General features: G+C 46.0%; 1 protein-coding gene across 6 annotated transcripts in view; it reads right to left on the bottom strand.

Moving 5' to 3' along the window:
* Positions 1-17,096, bottom strand: part of CCDC60 (coiled-coil domain containing 60) — a 265,864-nt gene that overhangs the window by 158,748 nt on the left and 90,020 nt on the right. Inside the window, exons 1-2 of one of the 6 annotated variants that reach the window (XM_079941760.1) lie at positions 12,851-13,229; positions 8,821-9,061 (exon numbers count right to left, since the gene is read on the bottom strand). The exons of 3 other annotated variants lie outside the window; for them this stretch is intronic. Coding sequence is in view for 1 of the 3 variants with exons in the window: in XM_079941755.1 (XP_079797881.1) it covers positions 7,112-7,201 (90 nt within the window). In the remaining 2 variants the exon portion in view is untranslated. Of the gene's footprint in view, positions 1-7,111; positions 8,252-8,820; positions 9,062-12,850; positions 13,230-17,096 lie in introns of those variants that run through there. 2 more of the 6 variants (XM_079941757.1, XM_079941755.1) reach the window with 2 other exon arrangements.

Below are 17,096 nucleotides of genomic sequence, written 5' to 3'. Positions count from 1 at the left end.
CATGGCTCACGGGCCCAGCCGCTCCGCCGCACGTGGGATCCTCCCGGACCGGGGCACGACGAACCCACGTCCCCTGCATCAGCAGGCGGACTCTCAACCACTGCACCACCAGGGAAGCCCTGCAGCTTTTGAATTTAACAGCTGATGGCTGAGTCGTTTAGAGGCTGCAGGAATGCTGAAAGGGGGCCAAGAATAGGTCTTTTTCTACAGTTGTGCAAAGGCTTGTCTAACCAGAGATTCTTCAAGCCCCCTGCTCCCCAAACGGTGAAAACACAGGAGGGTAGGAATAAAGATGGTGCATATTCCACTGTCTTGGCTCTCCATGTTATTCCCTGTATTTTTCAGAATTTCCGGAAGGTTGTCCCATGTTATTGTCTTTTCACTTCCTCGACACCTAGTATCATGCTTAGCACATCCCTGGAGTATATAAATATCAGGTGAATATCAGTAAATATCAGGTGAATGAGTGAATGTTTCTTTTGGCAGCCTCTACCCTTGCCCTGACCCCCACAGCTCTTTGGTGGATTCTGTGCTGTTTTTTAAAGTACTACTGTGGGGCTTCCCTGGTGGCCAATGCGGGGACATGGGTTCAAGCCCTGGTCCAGGAAGATCCCACATGCTGCAGAGCAACTAAGCCCGTGCACCACGACTACTGAGCCTGCGCTCTGCAGCCCATGTGCCTAGGGCCCGTGCTCCGCAACAAAGAGAAGGCACTGCAAGGAGAAGCCTGCGCACCGCAACAAAGAGTAGCCCCTGCTCATCACAACTAGAGAAAGCCTGCTCGCAGCAACGAAGACCCAACACAGCCAAAAATAAAAAATAAATTTCTATAAAATAAATAAATAAATAAAGTATCACTATGGACAAGTGCCCTTGACATTCCTAAGCAGTTGTGGTGCAGGCTAGGGGATGTCTCTCTTTTTTAGGTTACTGTATTGCTTGGGACCCCCAATGTCTGATTTTTTGTGAAGTCATTTGTGCCAGTTATTTTTGATTAGTCAGCCAGACACCCATCTCCAATACCTTCACCTGTCTCTTGTCCCGGTTTCCACACTCAGGTTAGATACACATTCTCCCAGCCATTCTTGCAGTTAAGAAAAGGCAGGTGACACTGCTCTGGCAAATGAGACATAAGAGGAAATATGCTGGGAAGTTTCCTGGAAATTAGGCAAACTTTATTTGCCTCATAAAAGGGGCAAAAATAGCTCTTACCCTCCATTTTTTCCTCTTTCTACTGGAATATGAATGTAATGGCTGGAGATGGGGCAGCCATTCTGTGACCATGAAGGAAAAGAACCTGCCAGCCCCAACATTAGCGAGGTCTTCCTGAACCAACGCCGGCAGGCATACAGCTCCAGACTGCTTATGTGAGAAAAATAAATTCACATTTGTTTATGTCACTGCTTTTCGGTTTTTCTCTTACTTGCAGCCAAGAATGATCCTAATTTGTACACAGGGTTTTCCTTTTTTCTTACTTCCTTCTGGTTCTCAATGGGATTCAAACATGAGCAACGGGACTGGGCTGAAAGTTAAATCCAAGGGACTTAAATCATGCTCAGGGCACTCGCTTTCCTACAACTAGGATTTTTTAACTGGGTCAAGCATTTCTGCCATCAGAATGAACTCTCTCCTGCAAGGCACTTTATCCTTCATAAAAATATACTCTCACACTAGTTCTTAAAAATATGCCTAGACTTGCTTCTTCTCCTCTACCCTTAAACTGGGACTTGGCCTCACTAATGAGGGACACCCCCTCTGTGCCTTTACAGTTAATACTCAGCTTTCTCCAGACTTCATATCTGGGCTACGTGTTCACAATGGTAATGGAGGCACATGTGTCCAGTCAGAGAAGAGAGAGGAGCCTGAGTCATAATAATAACAACTGTCATCACTTATTGGGGAGTTCACTGTGTACCAAGTATTGTGCTCAGTATTTCAGATGCATTATTTTATTTAATCCTTCCAAAAGATGTATGTAGCAGATCCTATTATTATTCAGCCCATTTCACAGAACCTCATATTAGTGTCAAAGAGGGGAGTCGAGCCCACCTTGTCTGATTTCAAAGGCAGAGCTCCTACCTGGTCACTAGGTTTGCATCACATCAACTAGGCTCTCTGATGTGTTTCTTCTACCACTCCTCTCCCCGCCCTCGCCTCCCCATGCGTAGCAGCTGCCTCTTCGCAGATGAGTGAAAGAGCTCGCTTCATTTTGTCCGGCATAAAGAAAGCGCCCAGCATTCTTCCTCTGTCAGGAGGTAATGAACACACGCCTTCCCCGCACCCTGACTTATCACGGAGGGAGCCGACTGTCACATGGGCCTGCAATTAGACACAGCAGGATTTGCCGAGGCAAGCATCGCCAGTCCAGAGCGCCAGGGCATAAAGACAAAACAAAACAAAGCAACAGCTTAAATTCTGCAATTGTCTCAATGCAGTAACAATGGAGCCAGAAGAAGCTCTTGGACAGAGAAAAGGGCTCGTTACTATTTTCCTGGCCTGAGTCACGAGTTATAATAAAAATGAAGGTGCAGCTGGCTGGGATTCTTCAGAACTGAATCTCAAGTGGTTGTCAGATCTTTTATTTTATTTTATATTCCAAGGTAATCATTGATTCAGTGCGGGGTGGGGGGCAGTCTCCGTGATTAGAGGCCAGAGAAATTACCCAGCACGGAGCCCACTTCGAACAAGGACCAATGACTCACCACTTACATCTTCAGGCCCCAAGCTCTCCTATCTGGACAAGGAAGAAAATCGTTTCATGTTGGCGGTGACGTGTATTGTGCTGGGAGTCGAGGTTTCTCTTGTTGGGGGAAACCTTTCCTTTTCTGATTCCGGGCAGACCAGCTGGATAGGGGGCTGAACTCTGAGTAACTCCATTCTCACCATAGGGGTGGTGGCAGTGGGGCGATAGGGTGGATGGTAGGGGACGGGGGTCAGTGATGCTCAGGCCAAGGTCTTCTCCGTACACAGGACTCTGCATAGCTTTCCCCCTTCTCCCTGAACCTGCCAACTTAACTCTCAGCAGAGAACTAGACCCTGGCACGCTTCAAGCCTCAGTCTACTCAGATGCAAAAGGGGGTAATAACTACACCTCTTCCACAGAGTCAATTAAAAGATCAAACCACACCATGTCATAATGGCTAACATTTCATTGTATTTACTCTGGGCCAGGCCCTGTTCTAAGAGCTTTACTCATATTAACTCACCTAATCCCCACAGAACCCTATGAGACAGAAGCATTTTTAGCTGGATTTCATCCATTCTAAGATGAACATTTTCTTTCCCCGTTTCAACATCTCTGAAACTGGGGCGCTTCTTATAATTGAAAGTAGGTCCTAGTTTAATCAGCAGAGTTTTCTTTCTTAGTGGCGCTCACACAATATTGTGATGCCTCTTGAAACGGAAGATGTCTTAGATAAAACACAATGTGACTGTTTCACAGAGGAGGAAACTGAGGCACAGAGAGGCACTGATTTGCTCAAGGTCCCCCACATAGCTGAGTGTCAGAGTTGGGGGTCTGAACCCATGTTGTTTGCTGAAGAATCTTTTTTTTTTAATTAATTAATTTATTTTTGTCTGCATTGGGTCTTCGTTGCTGCGTGCGGTCTTTCTCTAGTTGCGGCGAGCGGAGGCTACTCTTTGTTGTGGTGTGCCGGCTTCTCACTGTGGTGGCTTCTCTTGTTGCGGAGCACAGGCTCTAGACGCACGGGCTTCAGTAGTTGTGGCACGTGGGCTCAGCAGTTGTGGCTCACGGGCTTAGCTGCTCCGAGGCATGTGGGATCTTCCCAGACCAGGGATCGAACCCGTGTCCCCTGCATCGGCAGGCGGATTCTTAACCACTGTGTCACCAGGGAAGTCCCTTTTTTAAAAAAAATAATTTTTGTGAACCTCCTCTTTTAATCACTAAGCTAGGATATCACCAAAGCACCCAGTCTAGTTCCTGGCTGTTTCAGGATCTGCCCAAACTAAGAATGCTTCTTTCCTCTCTGCCACCAAGAGACAGAGCTTCTGTAAAGGATTCCACACCTTTAGAGTTTTTGCCAAACGCCGTTCCCGCATTTCCATTCTAGAACATGGAGGGGGTGTTCTAAGTGCCCCTCTCTTTTTTAGTCTCTTCTAAAGAAGAAAATGTGGGTCCATGATAATCTACACATGCCCTGCTCCCTCCCTCCCCTATGGCTAATCCCATTAGATTTCTCTTTTGCTTCCTTGGGCAACAAAGGGAAAAGGAACTCCCTAAACAGATTAGGGCGCCTGACTTAGGGCAGGCTAGAAGGTTTCCTCAACAAAAGACATTCAAGCAGGGGATTTGCATACATTATTTATACTCCTTCCATCGAAAAATCCACATGAAGATGCCGTGCAAGGAACGGTCCCATCATAACATTAGTTACGATAAAGCAACTTCCATCCCCATGAGAAGGAAAATGGCCAGCTTCAGTGGGCTGCAGGACCCTTTGGGGGTTTCCCCACAAGGGTCACCTATTACACCAGCGCACGGTGGACTCACAGGAAGTGGCATTACCACGTAGCCCAGCTGGCCTCACCTTCCTCCCCTAGAAGCCAGATCCTTCCTCGGATCACTCCTCACTGGACATTTACCTGGCTGCCTGGCCTTTGTTGCTCTCTTTTTATGTGGCATTCCTCTGTTCCCCACCCCTGCCCTGCCCCCAACCAACAAACCTGAAAACTATCTGAAGCCAGTGAGCACGCCTTACACCTTCCCTTTGCATCCCCCGTGGTGTGTGCTAACCACTATCACCGTCTGCTTAGCACGGTGAGGCAGGGAGGGCTTGAACTCGCGAGCCAGAGAACTCTGATCTCAAACCATTGCTCTGTGCCTTGCTGACTGGGTGTCCTTGGGTAAAGGACCTGTCCTCAGTGGGCCTTGGCATTGCCATCTATCGCCTGAGGAGGTGACAGTGTTCTGGATGGCTGTGAAATATCACATGTTAAGACTTGAGCTCAGAACCTGGCACGTGGTGAATATTCAATACACGCCAACCCTCATCATCACTATCGCCACTGGTATTAGTGTGTTAAACCAATAAAACTGCAATCTGTTCTTAGTGTGATTTACACCAGAAGTTGATGCTAATCTCTACATAGTTTCTTGGGACTGGCCACCTTCTAGTCAGTCTGCTTTAGATTAATCAACGCTTTACAGTAGCTCTAAAAAGTTGCAATTTCTGAAGGCGTGATACTTCAAATGTGGGCCAGGGACACCCTCGGGTCTTCATTATTTTCTAGCCGGTGAGGCGGGGGCAGCAGGATTTCCATGAGTTTTGTGCCTGAGGTCTTGTTTATCCAACAGCCCCTTGGAAGCCTGCTTCCCATCTCTTGACCTCCTGGAGTCCTGCCCACCCTCCTCTCAAGAAAGAGATGATCATTTCAACCTCTGCATCTTCCTCCACCTTCCTCAATCTCTCTAACCCAAGATGGAAAACTCTATTGCATTTACTTGGCTACATGACCTCTTCCCTCTCCAATCTCCCCCCACACTCGCCCCACACACGAGTCTGAGTTACCTGTCCTCTGCGTTCCCACCACACCCAATGATACAGCCCCAGCACAGCATTAATCATCCTGCATTACAATAATCTGTTTCTTATCTCTTTTACTTCCCATCCCAAACAGACACACTACGATTGTGACGCTTTTCACAAGAGCAGGTATTGAGCACACAACAGAAATTCAGTACGTGTTTGCTAAATGAATGAAACCACGTAACGAAAATCTAGGAAGTGCTAACTACGTGTAAGACGCTATTCTCAGGAGTTTTGGACATATCACTGAAGGTTCACAGCAATCCCATGAGCAGGTATTATGATACTCCCATTTCACAGACGGCAACACTGAAGCAGACAAGTTCCGTAACTTGCCCAAGGTCACAGGGCTGCCAAGAGGCAGATCCAAGGTTCAAGCCAGGCTACTTGGGTCCACCGCCCACATGCTCACACTCATCGCTGCTTCTGAAATTTCCACCTCATTCCTCGTTCCTTCCTTCCTTCCCTTCCCCCACTGCTATGCTGGTAAGTTTTTTCCCAGAGGGGGCTGCTCTGGATAAAACCCACTTCCGGGTAGCTTTCTGAGACAAAAGGAGACACGTGAAGACTGCATCTTGAAGAGTGAGCTCATTAAGAGGGCTGAGCAATGAGGGGTGCAAACAGCTGTGTCAATTCTTAAGCAATATCAACAGAAGCTCAGGAACGCTTTGGACCACCACGTAAGCACGGGTGAGTTTCTCTTCTGTGCCCTGACTTCCCCCCAGGCCCTCCTTCCTAGGGCAGGGCCTTGAGCCACAAGATATGCCACTGTACGTGGTGGACCGCTGTGGGCCAGTAATTGCCTTTGACCCTCTCCCACTGTTCAGCTACCTTGGCCAATTAGTGGTAATATGGGCGTTTGCAGATACAATAACAAAGACACACTTAACAAAGACATAACAGGCCTGCCCAGTTGTGATCATTTAAAAACAGAAACAACTTGACTCCGACACTAAACACATACTGATTTTTCTCTGTCTTTCAAACCAACAACAGTATTTCTTGTCCCATATACACATTATCAAGTGTCAGCATCTCCATGAACAATTTCCGTATCTTACTCCTCACACTGTTTCTGCCTAGTTGGTGTTCCTGTTCTCATTTTGCAGACACGAGCAAATAAAGGCTCAGAGATGCTAAACAATTTATCTAATCTCAATAGCTGCTGAGACGCAAAGTCAGGCTTCAAACCCCAAAGTCTGACACCGTAGTCTCTACAAAGAGAAAGGATGTGCACACACCCTAAGCCCAGCGGATCTCCGAAAATAATTTCTTCGATGGCAAACCTACAATTCATCTTAATTTCTTCCTGATGTTCTACAGTGTCACTGCCGATTTATTCCATCACTTTGGAATTACTGGCTAATAGGATGGCCCAGCTCCCCGTTCTGGCTGGCGTTTTCAGTCTTCACGAGTAACCAACCACTGATAGCAACGGGGATGTTTCCCAACAATTTAATTACACTGTGATTCTTCTTTCCCCCCTGTCCCTTGTTGGTCTGGAGGCTAATTCCTATTTTTCGTCTTGAAAACACGACTGCTTTCACGAGAGAGGGGAGACTTACCTGCGTTAGATGATCTGAGGCATAAGAGGGCCAGAGGGCCCCCGAGGCAGGGGAACTCTGTATCTTCTTGGTGGCTGGTACCTTGGTCATCTTGGAAATCCTTCAGGCTTCCCTTTGTCCCCCAGGGAAGATGTGTGTGTGTGTGTGTCTGTGTGTTTTCTTCCAGAATCTTCTACCTCAGCAGTCACTGGTGTCAGGGGCTCCAGCAATTTCTCCCCGACTCGCAGGTGCTAAAGACACAGACTCCAGACAGGTTTCTGGCTGGGGAGGAACGGGAAAGCAAGTCTTCTGGGCTCCCCACCAACAGAATAAGGAAGTCCCGGCAGGGTGAAATCAGGCAAGCCTGGACTTACTTTTTGGACAGTCACAAACTTTCATGAGTTTTTCCCCGCTTGGGAAGGGGATATCTTTGTCTTCTAGAAACAAAAATAAAATATGAACTAAAAAAATAAAACTCCACTGACAAAGTCTGAGGGGGGCCTACGGAGAGGCCCGCAGACACCCATCCTGAGGCTGAGCGCCCGCGGAGTGGGAGCGAAAGCCGCGGCTAACTGCGAAGCCGCGGGCCCACTTGGTCGCCTGGCAACGCCACGCCCCGTGGAGGGCTTCCTCATTGGCTGGGTTTGGTGGGGGCGGGGTCGCGAACTCTCCCAAGCCGTTGGGTCCGTGGCTGGGAGCGGGCGGCTGGCCGGGGGAGCCACTTTCTCCAAACTCTGGTTTCTCCTCTCAGGCCTGAGGACCTTGACCCTTTGTCTCCGTCTAACTACAAGCGACTCCTTCCTTCCAAACTACCCTGTCCTGCCATAGCCCGCCAGTGATTTCTTGTGCCTTGGGGTGGGTAGATCAATGTGGGCCTTTAGCCCTGCAATCACTTTAACCTGAGATTTCTCTTCTTTATCCACCTGACACACACACCTATTCATCCTTCAAATCCCTCATACACACACACACACGCACACACACACATATACATACACACACAAATGTATACATACATACGTCTATGTGTGCATGACAATTAAGTGCTTGGAATGTGCTAGGTACTGTGCTAAGTGTTTTACATACATTAACTCAGTCCTCACAGCATGTCATTAAGGAAGGTACTTCCTTACCCTCTTTTACAGACTAGGAAACTGAGGCACAAAGAGATTGACATCTTTAAGGTCACACAGAAAGTGTGTGAACTGGAATTCAAAGCCAGGCCTGTTTGATTCTAAAATCCAACCTCTTAATCAATAAGCCTCATGACCCTGGATAAGATGCCTAATGTGGCTGAAACCTGGCTTCCATTTCTTTCAAATGGGGAAAAATAACTTTACCACAGGTGTCAAGGATTAAAACAGATCATTATGTAAAGGCTGAGCACGTGAGGAGTCCTAGTTAAGTGGCAACTGTTATTATTATGTCCTGACACCACATTCCCAGGAAGAATTAGTCATTTTTGCAGTGCGGTGTTCATTTCACACCAGATATTAATACTAATATTTATTGAGCACACGCTCTGTGCCAGGTGCTCTACTGAGCACTTTACATGAACTCATTTAATCCTTCCAGTAGCCCTAAGGGGTCGGGTCCAGCTTGCAGATTGATTGCACGTGTTCTGATTTACACACTTTATCCTTGGCATTATTTCACACTGGTTCAATCTGACTCTTATTTCTAACCCTTGAGCTGCTGAGGATTATGATGTCACCACACGATGACCTCACCTTCTCTTTAGAAGGCCTTGCTGCAAGATGACCCTCCAGAGAATACAAAAGGCCCAGCCACACAGCTCCAGGTGCTGATGCTTAAAAGTCGTTATTTTCCTGCCATTGTCCGAAGACTGAGTCTGACCTTTCTTTTTACAGGAAGTTTGGGTCTTCCTGCTTCCTTTGTGGGCAGCATTAAGCCATCAGCAAGCACTTTCAGAAGGATGCAGATAAACTGAACTGTGTTCAGAAGATGGGGCTGGGGATGAGAAAAACAAGATAGAATGAGAAATGTTCAGCCCCAAGCAGAACAAAGGGCTGTCTTCATAGGGCTTTGAGGGACAGGCTTGGCAAAGAAAAGCTCATTAGTTTTGTCTGAGCCCAAAGAATAGGAAGAAGGTTTCGGCTCAATATGAGGAAATACACGGCAGAACACTGTTTTAAAAGGCGTGAGTTCTGGAGTCTGACTGGCTTGGCCACGGAGCAGCCTCGATGATCATCTCATAGGTCTATGATGAAACCAAATGGGTAATTCATGTGAAGAACAACGCCTAGCAAAATGGAAGTGCACAATTAATGTTAGCTCTTTTTTCTTTTGTTATTAACACCCACCTGTCAGAGCCATGCAAGAACTGGAAATAGAAAGGGCTCTAGAATAGAAAAGACCTGTGTTCAAATCCTGGCTGTGTCATTTACTGGTAATGAGATCTTGGTCAAGTCATTTCACCTCTGCAAGCCTCAATTTCATCATGTACTACATATAAATAGTAATGGTGATGCCCACTTTGTACAGTTGGGAGGACTAAGTGAAATGATGAATGTATAGAGCCTAGTATCCAGCAAGGGCTCAAGGCATGCTGTTAGTAGTTCCCTTTTAGGTTTGTGAATGGGTATGTTCCATAGAGAGAGAATGAGCTCCCCAGCACTAGAGTTATTCAACCCAATAAGGTCACATTCTAAGGTCCTGGGGGTTAAGACTTCAACATATGAATTTGTGGGGAGACACAAATCAACCTATAACACTGAGCTGCCTCAAACTAAAAGCTCACACAGTGTTGGATAGATGTTGCCGTGTTTCCCTCAAAACTGTAAAATCTTCCTATCTTCTCCTGTGAATTTTCTGTGGCACCCTGGGGTGCCTCGGTGCACAGTTTGGGAACCACAGGGCTACAGGCCTGTTTTCTTTGAGCTGAGCAAACTTTTTATGCAAGAAGTTAACAACCACATGAGTAGACATAAAAATAACATCTAATGGGAGTTTGTTAATACCTTGCCTCCTGGCCCCTAAGGTAGGACATCTCTGGAGCATGTTCTATAGTCCCCCAGAGGTCCCCTTCAGGACTGCCTTGGGGCAGCCCCATTGCCTGTAGCAGTTGCCTGCTCACCAAGCACCCAGCATTAGCTTCTTCCCTTTTCCTGTTGCACTTTCCCACTCCCCTTCTGGTGCTGCCTGGATGGCCTCCCAAATATACCCAAATTCTTGTTCCGAGGTCTGCTTCTGGGGAACCCAAGCTAGGTCAATGTTGGCTGGGATAACCAGGAGGTCAGACTAAGTCAGGTCTGGAAATCTTCCCTCTTCCTCATCTCGTGACCTGGACTTGCTACCTTCTTGGGTCCCTTTGCCCCATAATCACCTCCTTACCTCTGCTCTCATGGATACATCTCTAGAAATTTCTGGATATTCTCTGCATCCCTTAAACACGCAGAGGCCAATGTGTTTTCAGATATGCAAATATATCCCCCAACAGTGAAATATTTGACAACTCAGATATGAAGTGATTGTTTCAATCTTAATTCCTGGTTGATTTATGCAAAATAGGAACTGAAAGACATGAAGCGACGGGTGTTCTCTCCTCCCAATTCACCAAAAAGAAAGGCATGTGAAGGGATTAAAAATGGATGTATCAAGTAGAAGAAAAATTTTGGAATGTGTCGGACGCCAGCTGGGGTAGCCGAAGTAAAATCTCCAAATCTGCTAAACACCTGAATTTCAGTCACTACTACACACGTCTGGCATTAAAAGCCTATTCAAAAAGTCATCATTTTCTGAATATCTTTAATATACTTGTCTGTGTTGCATCTAGCACCCAGAGGACTCCTTCTGGGTATTTTTACTGAAATGTCAGCACTGGATTTACAAATTATGGGGCCCAGGGAAAAAGTAAAACTTGGGGCTCCTGTGACACCTGGTAGCTGGCAATCTATTGGTGAATTGCTGCTGGGATAAGATATCGCTGGATAATGTCTATTTGCACTACGTCCCCGATTCCTATACCTCATTAGGTTAAAGAAGGATGACTGCCTGCTACATGGCCCCTTGGGGGCTCTATGGCCCCACCCCATCCCTACCCTATTCTCCAAATTACACCCCAGGGGGAGGGTGGTGAATTTGAATCTTTGTAAACAAAGAGAAGAAAATGCAACGTTAACCTCTCTTTCCTCCCCTTTCTCTTTAACTTGGTCCACCAGACCCAGCAACGGGGGATGTGGTATGGTCTGTAGGAATATTCTTCATGAATTTCCCCCACTGGAGATCTAGGATGTGGCGGAAGCTACCTCCATAGATAAAGCTTTCCATTTCTACACTCTTCAGCACACCACCTGCTGGGCTGCAGGACAGATCGGAATAAGCGGATTATGAATCCCATTTTACCAAGATAGAAATTGAAGCTCTTGGGACCTAGCACTTTGTTAGTGGTGTAGGTTGCCTGAGAATCCAGGTTTTATGATTCCAAATTCAGCAGCCTATTTCAGCACTCTGCCACAATGGCTTCATGCTTCAAGGTAGGTGTGTGTGTGTGTGTGTGTGTGTGTGTGTGTTCGTTCACACAGCAGCACAACCTAGGGTTATCTCTGCAAGGCCCGCCAAAACAAGGGATTTCCAAGCCACCTGGAAGGTTATAATTTCTCTAGCCTTCTGGGGGAAACCTTTCCTTTAACATCCACATAAGACATCTCCATGGGCGTGGGGAGAGGGATAAATTAGAATTTGGGAGTAGCATATACACACTACTATATATAAAATAGATAAACAACAAAGACCTACTGTATAGCATAGGGAAATATACTCAATATTTTATAATAACCTACATGGGAAAAGAATCTGAAAAAGAATATGTATATATATGTGTATATATACATGTACACAAATATATGAATCACTTTGCTATACACCTGAAATTAACTTAACATTGTACATCGACTACACTTCAATAATAATAAGAAGGAAAAAAACACCAAAAAAAAAAAAGAAAGGACATCTCCAACACCCACCCACCCCCATCCCAGGTAGGAAAACACTCCCCTGCCAGGTAGTCCCAAGATTTCCAAGTAGCTCACAATTTCCTGTTCAGCATGCACTCCACCCTGCTTCCTACCTGTATGGGTAGAACTGGGCATCCTCCACACCCATGAGACATATTCAAGTCCTAAACCCTGGGTGCCTGTGAGTGTGACCTTGTTTGGAATAAGAGTCTTTGCAGAAATAATCAAGTTACAAAGAGGTCATACTGGATTAGGGTGGGCCCTAATCCTTTCTTACAAGAAGAGTAAAGTTTGGACATAGAGACAGAAGACACACAAGGAGAACTGTAATAGGGAACAACAAATCTGACTCCATATTAGATCTGTTTCTTTTACTTTAACCTTTGTATTCTATTTCTCTTGCTACAAGTTAATCACTAAAGGGATGTTGCCTTAAAGTAACATAATGGCCCATCTCCGAGAACCCTGCCCCCATGCCTCACTGTAAAACTAAAATATCTTTGTTCAGCTCACAGGAAACAACCTGACCCAGCCCACCTGTGAATGGCTGCAGGGAAGAAGAAATGAACACATCCCCTCCTGAGTCTGGCACAAAGCAGGAGATAGATGCAACCATTTATGGCCTTTTCACTTTACCTTCTCACCTCTTTGTTCTATAAAAGAGACTAGCATCCAGAGCCTGGAAAGACGGTTCTCTAGGACATTAGTCCGCCATCTTCTCAGACCCCCAGCTTTCCAAATTAAGTCACTATTCCTCACCCTGACACCTCATCTCCCAACTTACTGGCCTGTTGTGTGCTGAGCAGAACAAGCTTGGACTCAGTGACAGAAGGCCAGGTGACAACAGAGGCAGAGAATGGGGTGACGTGTCTACAAGCCAAGGAAGGCTGTGCACTGCCAGCGATATCCAGAGAGGCAAGGAAAGATCTTCCCCTCGAGCCTTCAGAGGGAGCACGTCTTTGCCAATGTCTTGATTTTACACTTCTAGTTCCAGAACTGTGAGAGAATAAATTTCTGTTGTTTTATTGTTTTTTTTGTTTTGTTTTGGTTTGGTTTTTTTGCGGTACGCGGGCCTCTCACTGTTGCGGCCTCTCCCGTTGCAGAGCACAGGCTCCGGATGCGCAGGCCCAGCGGCCATGGCTCATGGGCCCAGCCGCTCTGCGGCATGTGGGATCCTCCCGGACTGGGGCACGAACCTGTGTCGCCTGCATCGGCAGGCGGACTCTCAACCACTGCGCCACCAGGGAAGCCCTGTTTTATTGTTTTAATTCACCCATTTCATGGTAATTTGTTACAGCAGCTCCAGGAAACAAATACACCACCCATTTTGCTTCAGCTGCATTTCCCTGTTGGCCCCAGTTTATTTATACCCTCAAAATGCTACTTTCCTAAACCTGCAGTATAGTAGCATTTTACTAAAGGTTGCAAATGGTAGAAGAAGACTGCACAGCTCTGCGGACTCAGTAACTTACAATTAAATATTAGGCATCACTGAATTTTCATTTAAATACAAATAAAGTTCCCAGGTGATTCTAACACATAGGTAGGGGTAGGAACCCCTGCCATACATTCTGTTTGTAAGCAGCCTTTGCAAACATAATAAAATATAAACATCCTCCCATGTCTACAGATGTGTTTTTTAAACATGTTTTTTTTAAATGAGTGCTTGCTAAAATAGAGCTCCAGCGTGTGGCTGTCCAAGAGTTTGTCCAACCAATTCCTTATTCTTGGACAGGGACCAGTCTGTTCCTGTCCTGGATGTACAATCGGGTAGTTTCATTCGAACAGGATGATGTTTTGTTGATTGCAGAGACCTGAGATCAACATTAGCTGACCATCCACACCTCATTATGAGGGCCTGGTGCCAGGACACATAACCAAGACCTCACGTAGTAGACACGTGCCACTTTTGCCCGTCGAGAATGCACACTTCCAGTGGGGAACGGTCCTGCCCTGCTCTGATCACAGGATTCTTGTTAGGGTCACAGGAATGAGCTTATCACCCGTGCCTGGGCAATAATCCCATTTTCCCCTGAATACAGCCTCAGCCTCCCTGGACTCCCAGCTTTATCTCCTCCGTGTAGAGACTGCCATTCTGTTTCCCTGTGCTGCACTTTGGAAACCCTCACCAGTCAGCAAACCCAGGCAACTACAGGACTCACCTTGTTTTCCGTTTCCGGTCTCTCAGAGATTACTATCCTTTATTGCCTGATGTCTAATGTCTTAAAACCCTTGGTTTATATTTATTGTCTGACTTTTTTAGTGTCTTCAGGCAGAAGGGTGCGTTCGACTCCTGTAACTCCATCTTAGCCAAAAAGTATAGGACTGTGTAGTGTAATAGCTGAAGTTAAGTACTCAACAGATAGATTTAACATATCAGACAGAAGAGCATAGAGATTATCTTTGGAGAGGAGCGGGGAATGGTGACTGGGAGTGAGACCCAGGGAGGCTCTATGCTGTTGATAATATTCTACCTGTTGATCAGGGTGGTGATTCTCTGATTATGTTCACTTCGTGAACATTAAATGCTGTACATTATGAATTCTGTATTTTTCTGTATGTACGCTATACTTCAATAAATAAGTTTATTTTAAAATACATTAAAATTTCAACAATAAAACAAATTTTCAACACTTGTGTGTGTTTTTTGTTTTGTTTTTTTTGCCCGTGCCATGCAGCATGTGGGATCTTAGTTCCCCGGCCAGAGATTGAACCTGCACCCCCTACATTGGAAGCATGGAGTCTTAACCACTTGACCACCATGGAAGTCCCTTCAACACTTGTTATTGAGGGCAGATCTTAAGAGTCACACCAGCATCCAATATGCTATGGGCTTTGGAGTCAGAGCTAGTTTCAAATCCTATGTCTACATTTACTATCTATGTCACCTGGAGTCCTGTCATCACCTCTACAAACCCCAGTTTCCTCTACTCATAAGTAATGGTAATACTTATAGGGTGCATATGAGGACCAAATGAGATATTTTATGTAAAAATATTCCAGGCACATAGTAGGTTGTACATAAATGTTAGTTTCAACTCAAATATCTATTAATAGGGAATTGGTTAAATAAAATATGTTACATTCTTACAATGGAATATTGATCAGTTGGTAAAAAAAAAAAAGAGGTCATGCTATATGTATTTCTATGAGATGATCCAGATGTTAGTTAGGGCCCCAGGAAGACAGAGGTGACGTAGTCAAAGGGGGATAACAGAGGAGAGTTTAATTAAGGGGCTACTGCCAAAGGTGTAGGCAAAGTTAGCAGAAACCGACAGGGGATTGTGCAGTCATTCAGAGCTGGCAACAGTGGGGAGCTGTTACCAACTCTAGACCTGAAGGGACAAAGGGAGGGAGCAGTGAGCAGAATGAGAAGAATCTGCAGAAGACGGCTATCCAACAACAAAGCTGTAGCCTTCTGAAGGGGGAAGCAACCAACCATAGCAAGCTGGCATACAGGGCGCAGAGAGGATGCCTTCCTCCTGCCTTCTCATCTGTTGTAGGTGCCTCCAATCTACAGACGGACTCCAACTGGCAAGACCCAGCTAGATGCTACAGGACAAGGGGCCCACTCGTGCAATTCATATAGGTCAGCTTCCAGAAGGACAGAGTACTGTGGAAAAGAGTGGAACATGGATTGGGCAGAAGTTGTGCAAATAGAAAACATTATTCACAATCTTCAAGTTGTATTAAGTTGTTTTTTTTTTTAAGGGGAGGAAAACGAGTATATCGTATGTTACCTTTTTATTAGAGAGAGAGAGAGATTGGAATGATACACAAGAAATTGTACCAGGGGTCACCTTGAAGTGGGGGAACAATAGCATGTGGGAGGGATTCGGTGTGGGAGGGTGCGTGAGTCACAGCCCAGCAGGACACACATGGCAGACTCAAGGCGATATGGAGACAGTTTATTTACAAAGGGACCATTTACACAGGTGTAGGTGTCATGGAACATAGGAGCAAGTGCAGGAACCAAGAGCTAGGATCAATGAAACTGTGGCCATTTCTAAGGGACAAGGGGAAGGAATGGTTACCAGCTCCTTGAAGGAGGGAGATCACATTGGGAGGGCTTCCTTGAGAGCAGTAATGACCTGTAGTTGAGGCACACAAGCAGTCTGAGGCAGCCTTGCAGGAAGGGTGCCCTAAACACACGCTGCTACTTTCCTCCGATCTCCTGCCAGTGCCGCCCATGGGCTCAACCCACCTAGAAGCCAGAGGGCATGAGAGCCTGTTGGTACCATAGAAGTGGATCTGGAGGGGTAAGCAGAAGACGCATAACTTACTTTACACTGGACAGGGTTTTTCACTGTTTGAATTTTTCCTACCCCATGCACAAGTAAAAGTAAATGTCAGTTCCCTTCCCCAGCGTGCACACAGAAACAGAGAAAAGTGTAATCCCCTGAAAAGAAGAGGGAAGGACAAATGGCTTCCTATTCCAGGCAAAGCTTGGGACAACAGTTTCTTCCTCAGGGGGCTTGGCATGCTACGCGAGGCTGCTAGATTGATCATTACCAAGATGAAGTTGAAATGCCCATATTTTTGTGTATCTGACCCCAAATGCATCTCTTCGCCCATGCTGCATTTCCCCCCTGCTTTTCTGAAAAGTGACAGCTAAGAATTTAGTTTACTACTATTGTTTCCTCTATCTCTTTCCCTCCTTCCTCGCTTACACCTCTCCCCATGTTTTCCCTGTAATTTCTTTTGATAACTTATAATTTTGAACTCACAATTCATCTAACCATTTGGGAGGCAATTTTCCTGCTCTTACCTTCTTCCAGCCATCACTGTTTAGACAGTCTGGGTGGGGTGGCCCAGTTTTCAATTTCCTGATAACATCTTCCTTGAAGAGACTTTCTCTGCCTTCTCTCTCTGGCTTTGTCCTCTGCTGCTGTCTGCATTCTGCTCAAGGACGGCCTCAGAAGTGCACAACTGTTCCTTGTCTTGCAGTCTCCCGACTTCTGGCACTTTGGTAGAAACTGTCTTTCTTTCTCTTAGCTTCAGTGACACTTCTTTCTCAATAAAATATGCTC

This window comes from Stenella coeruleoalba (assembly GCF_951394435.1).
Source record: "Stenella coeruleoalba genome assembly, chromosome: 14".
Lineage (NCBI taxonomy): Eukaryota > Metazoa > Chordata > Mammalia > Artiodactyla > Delphinidae > Stenella > Stenella coeruleoalba.
The sequence above is the reverse complement of the archived record's forward strand: the minus strand, read 5'-3'. Positions and strand labels throughout refer to the sequence as shown.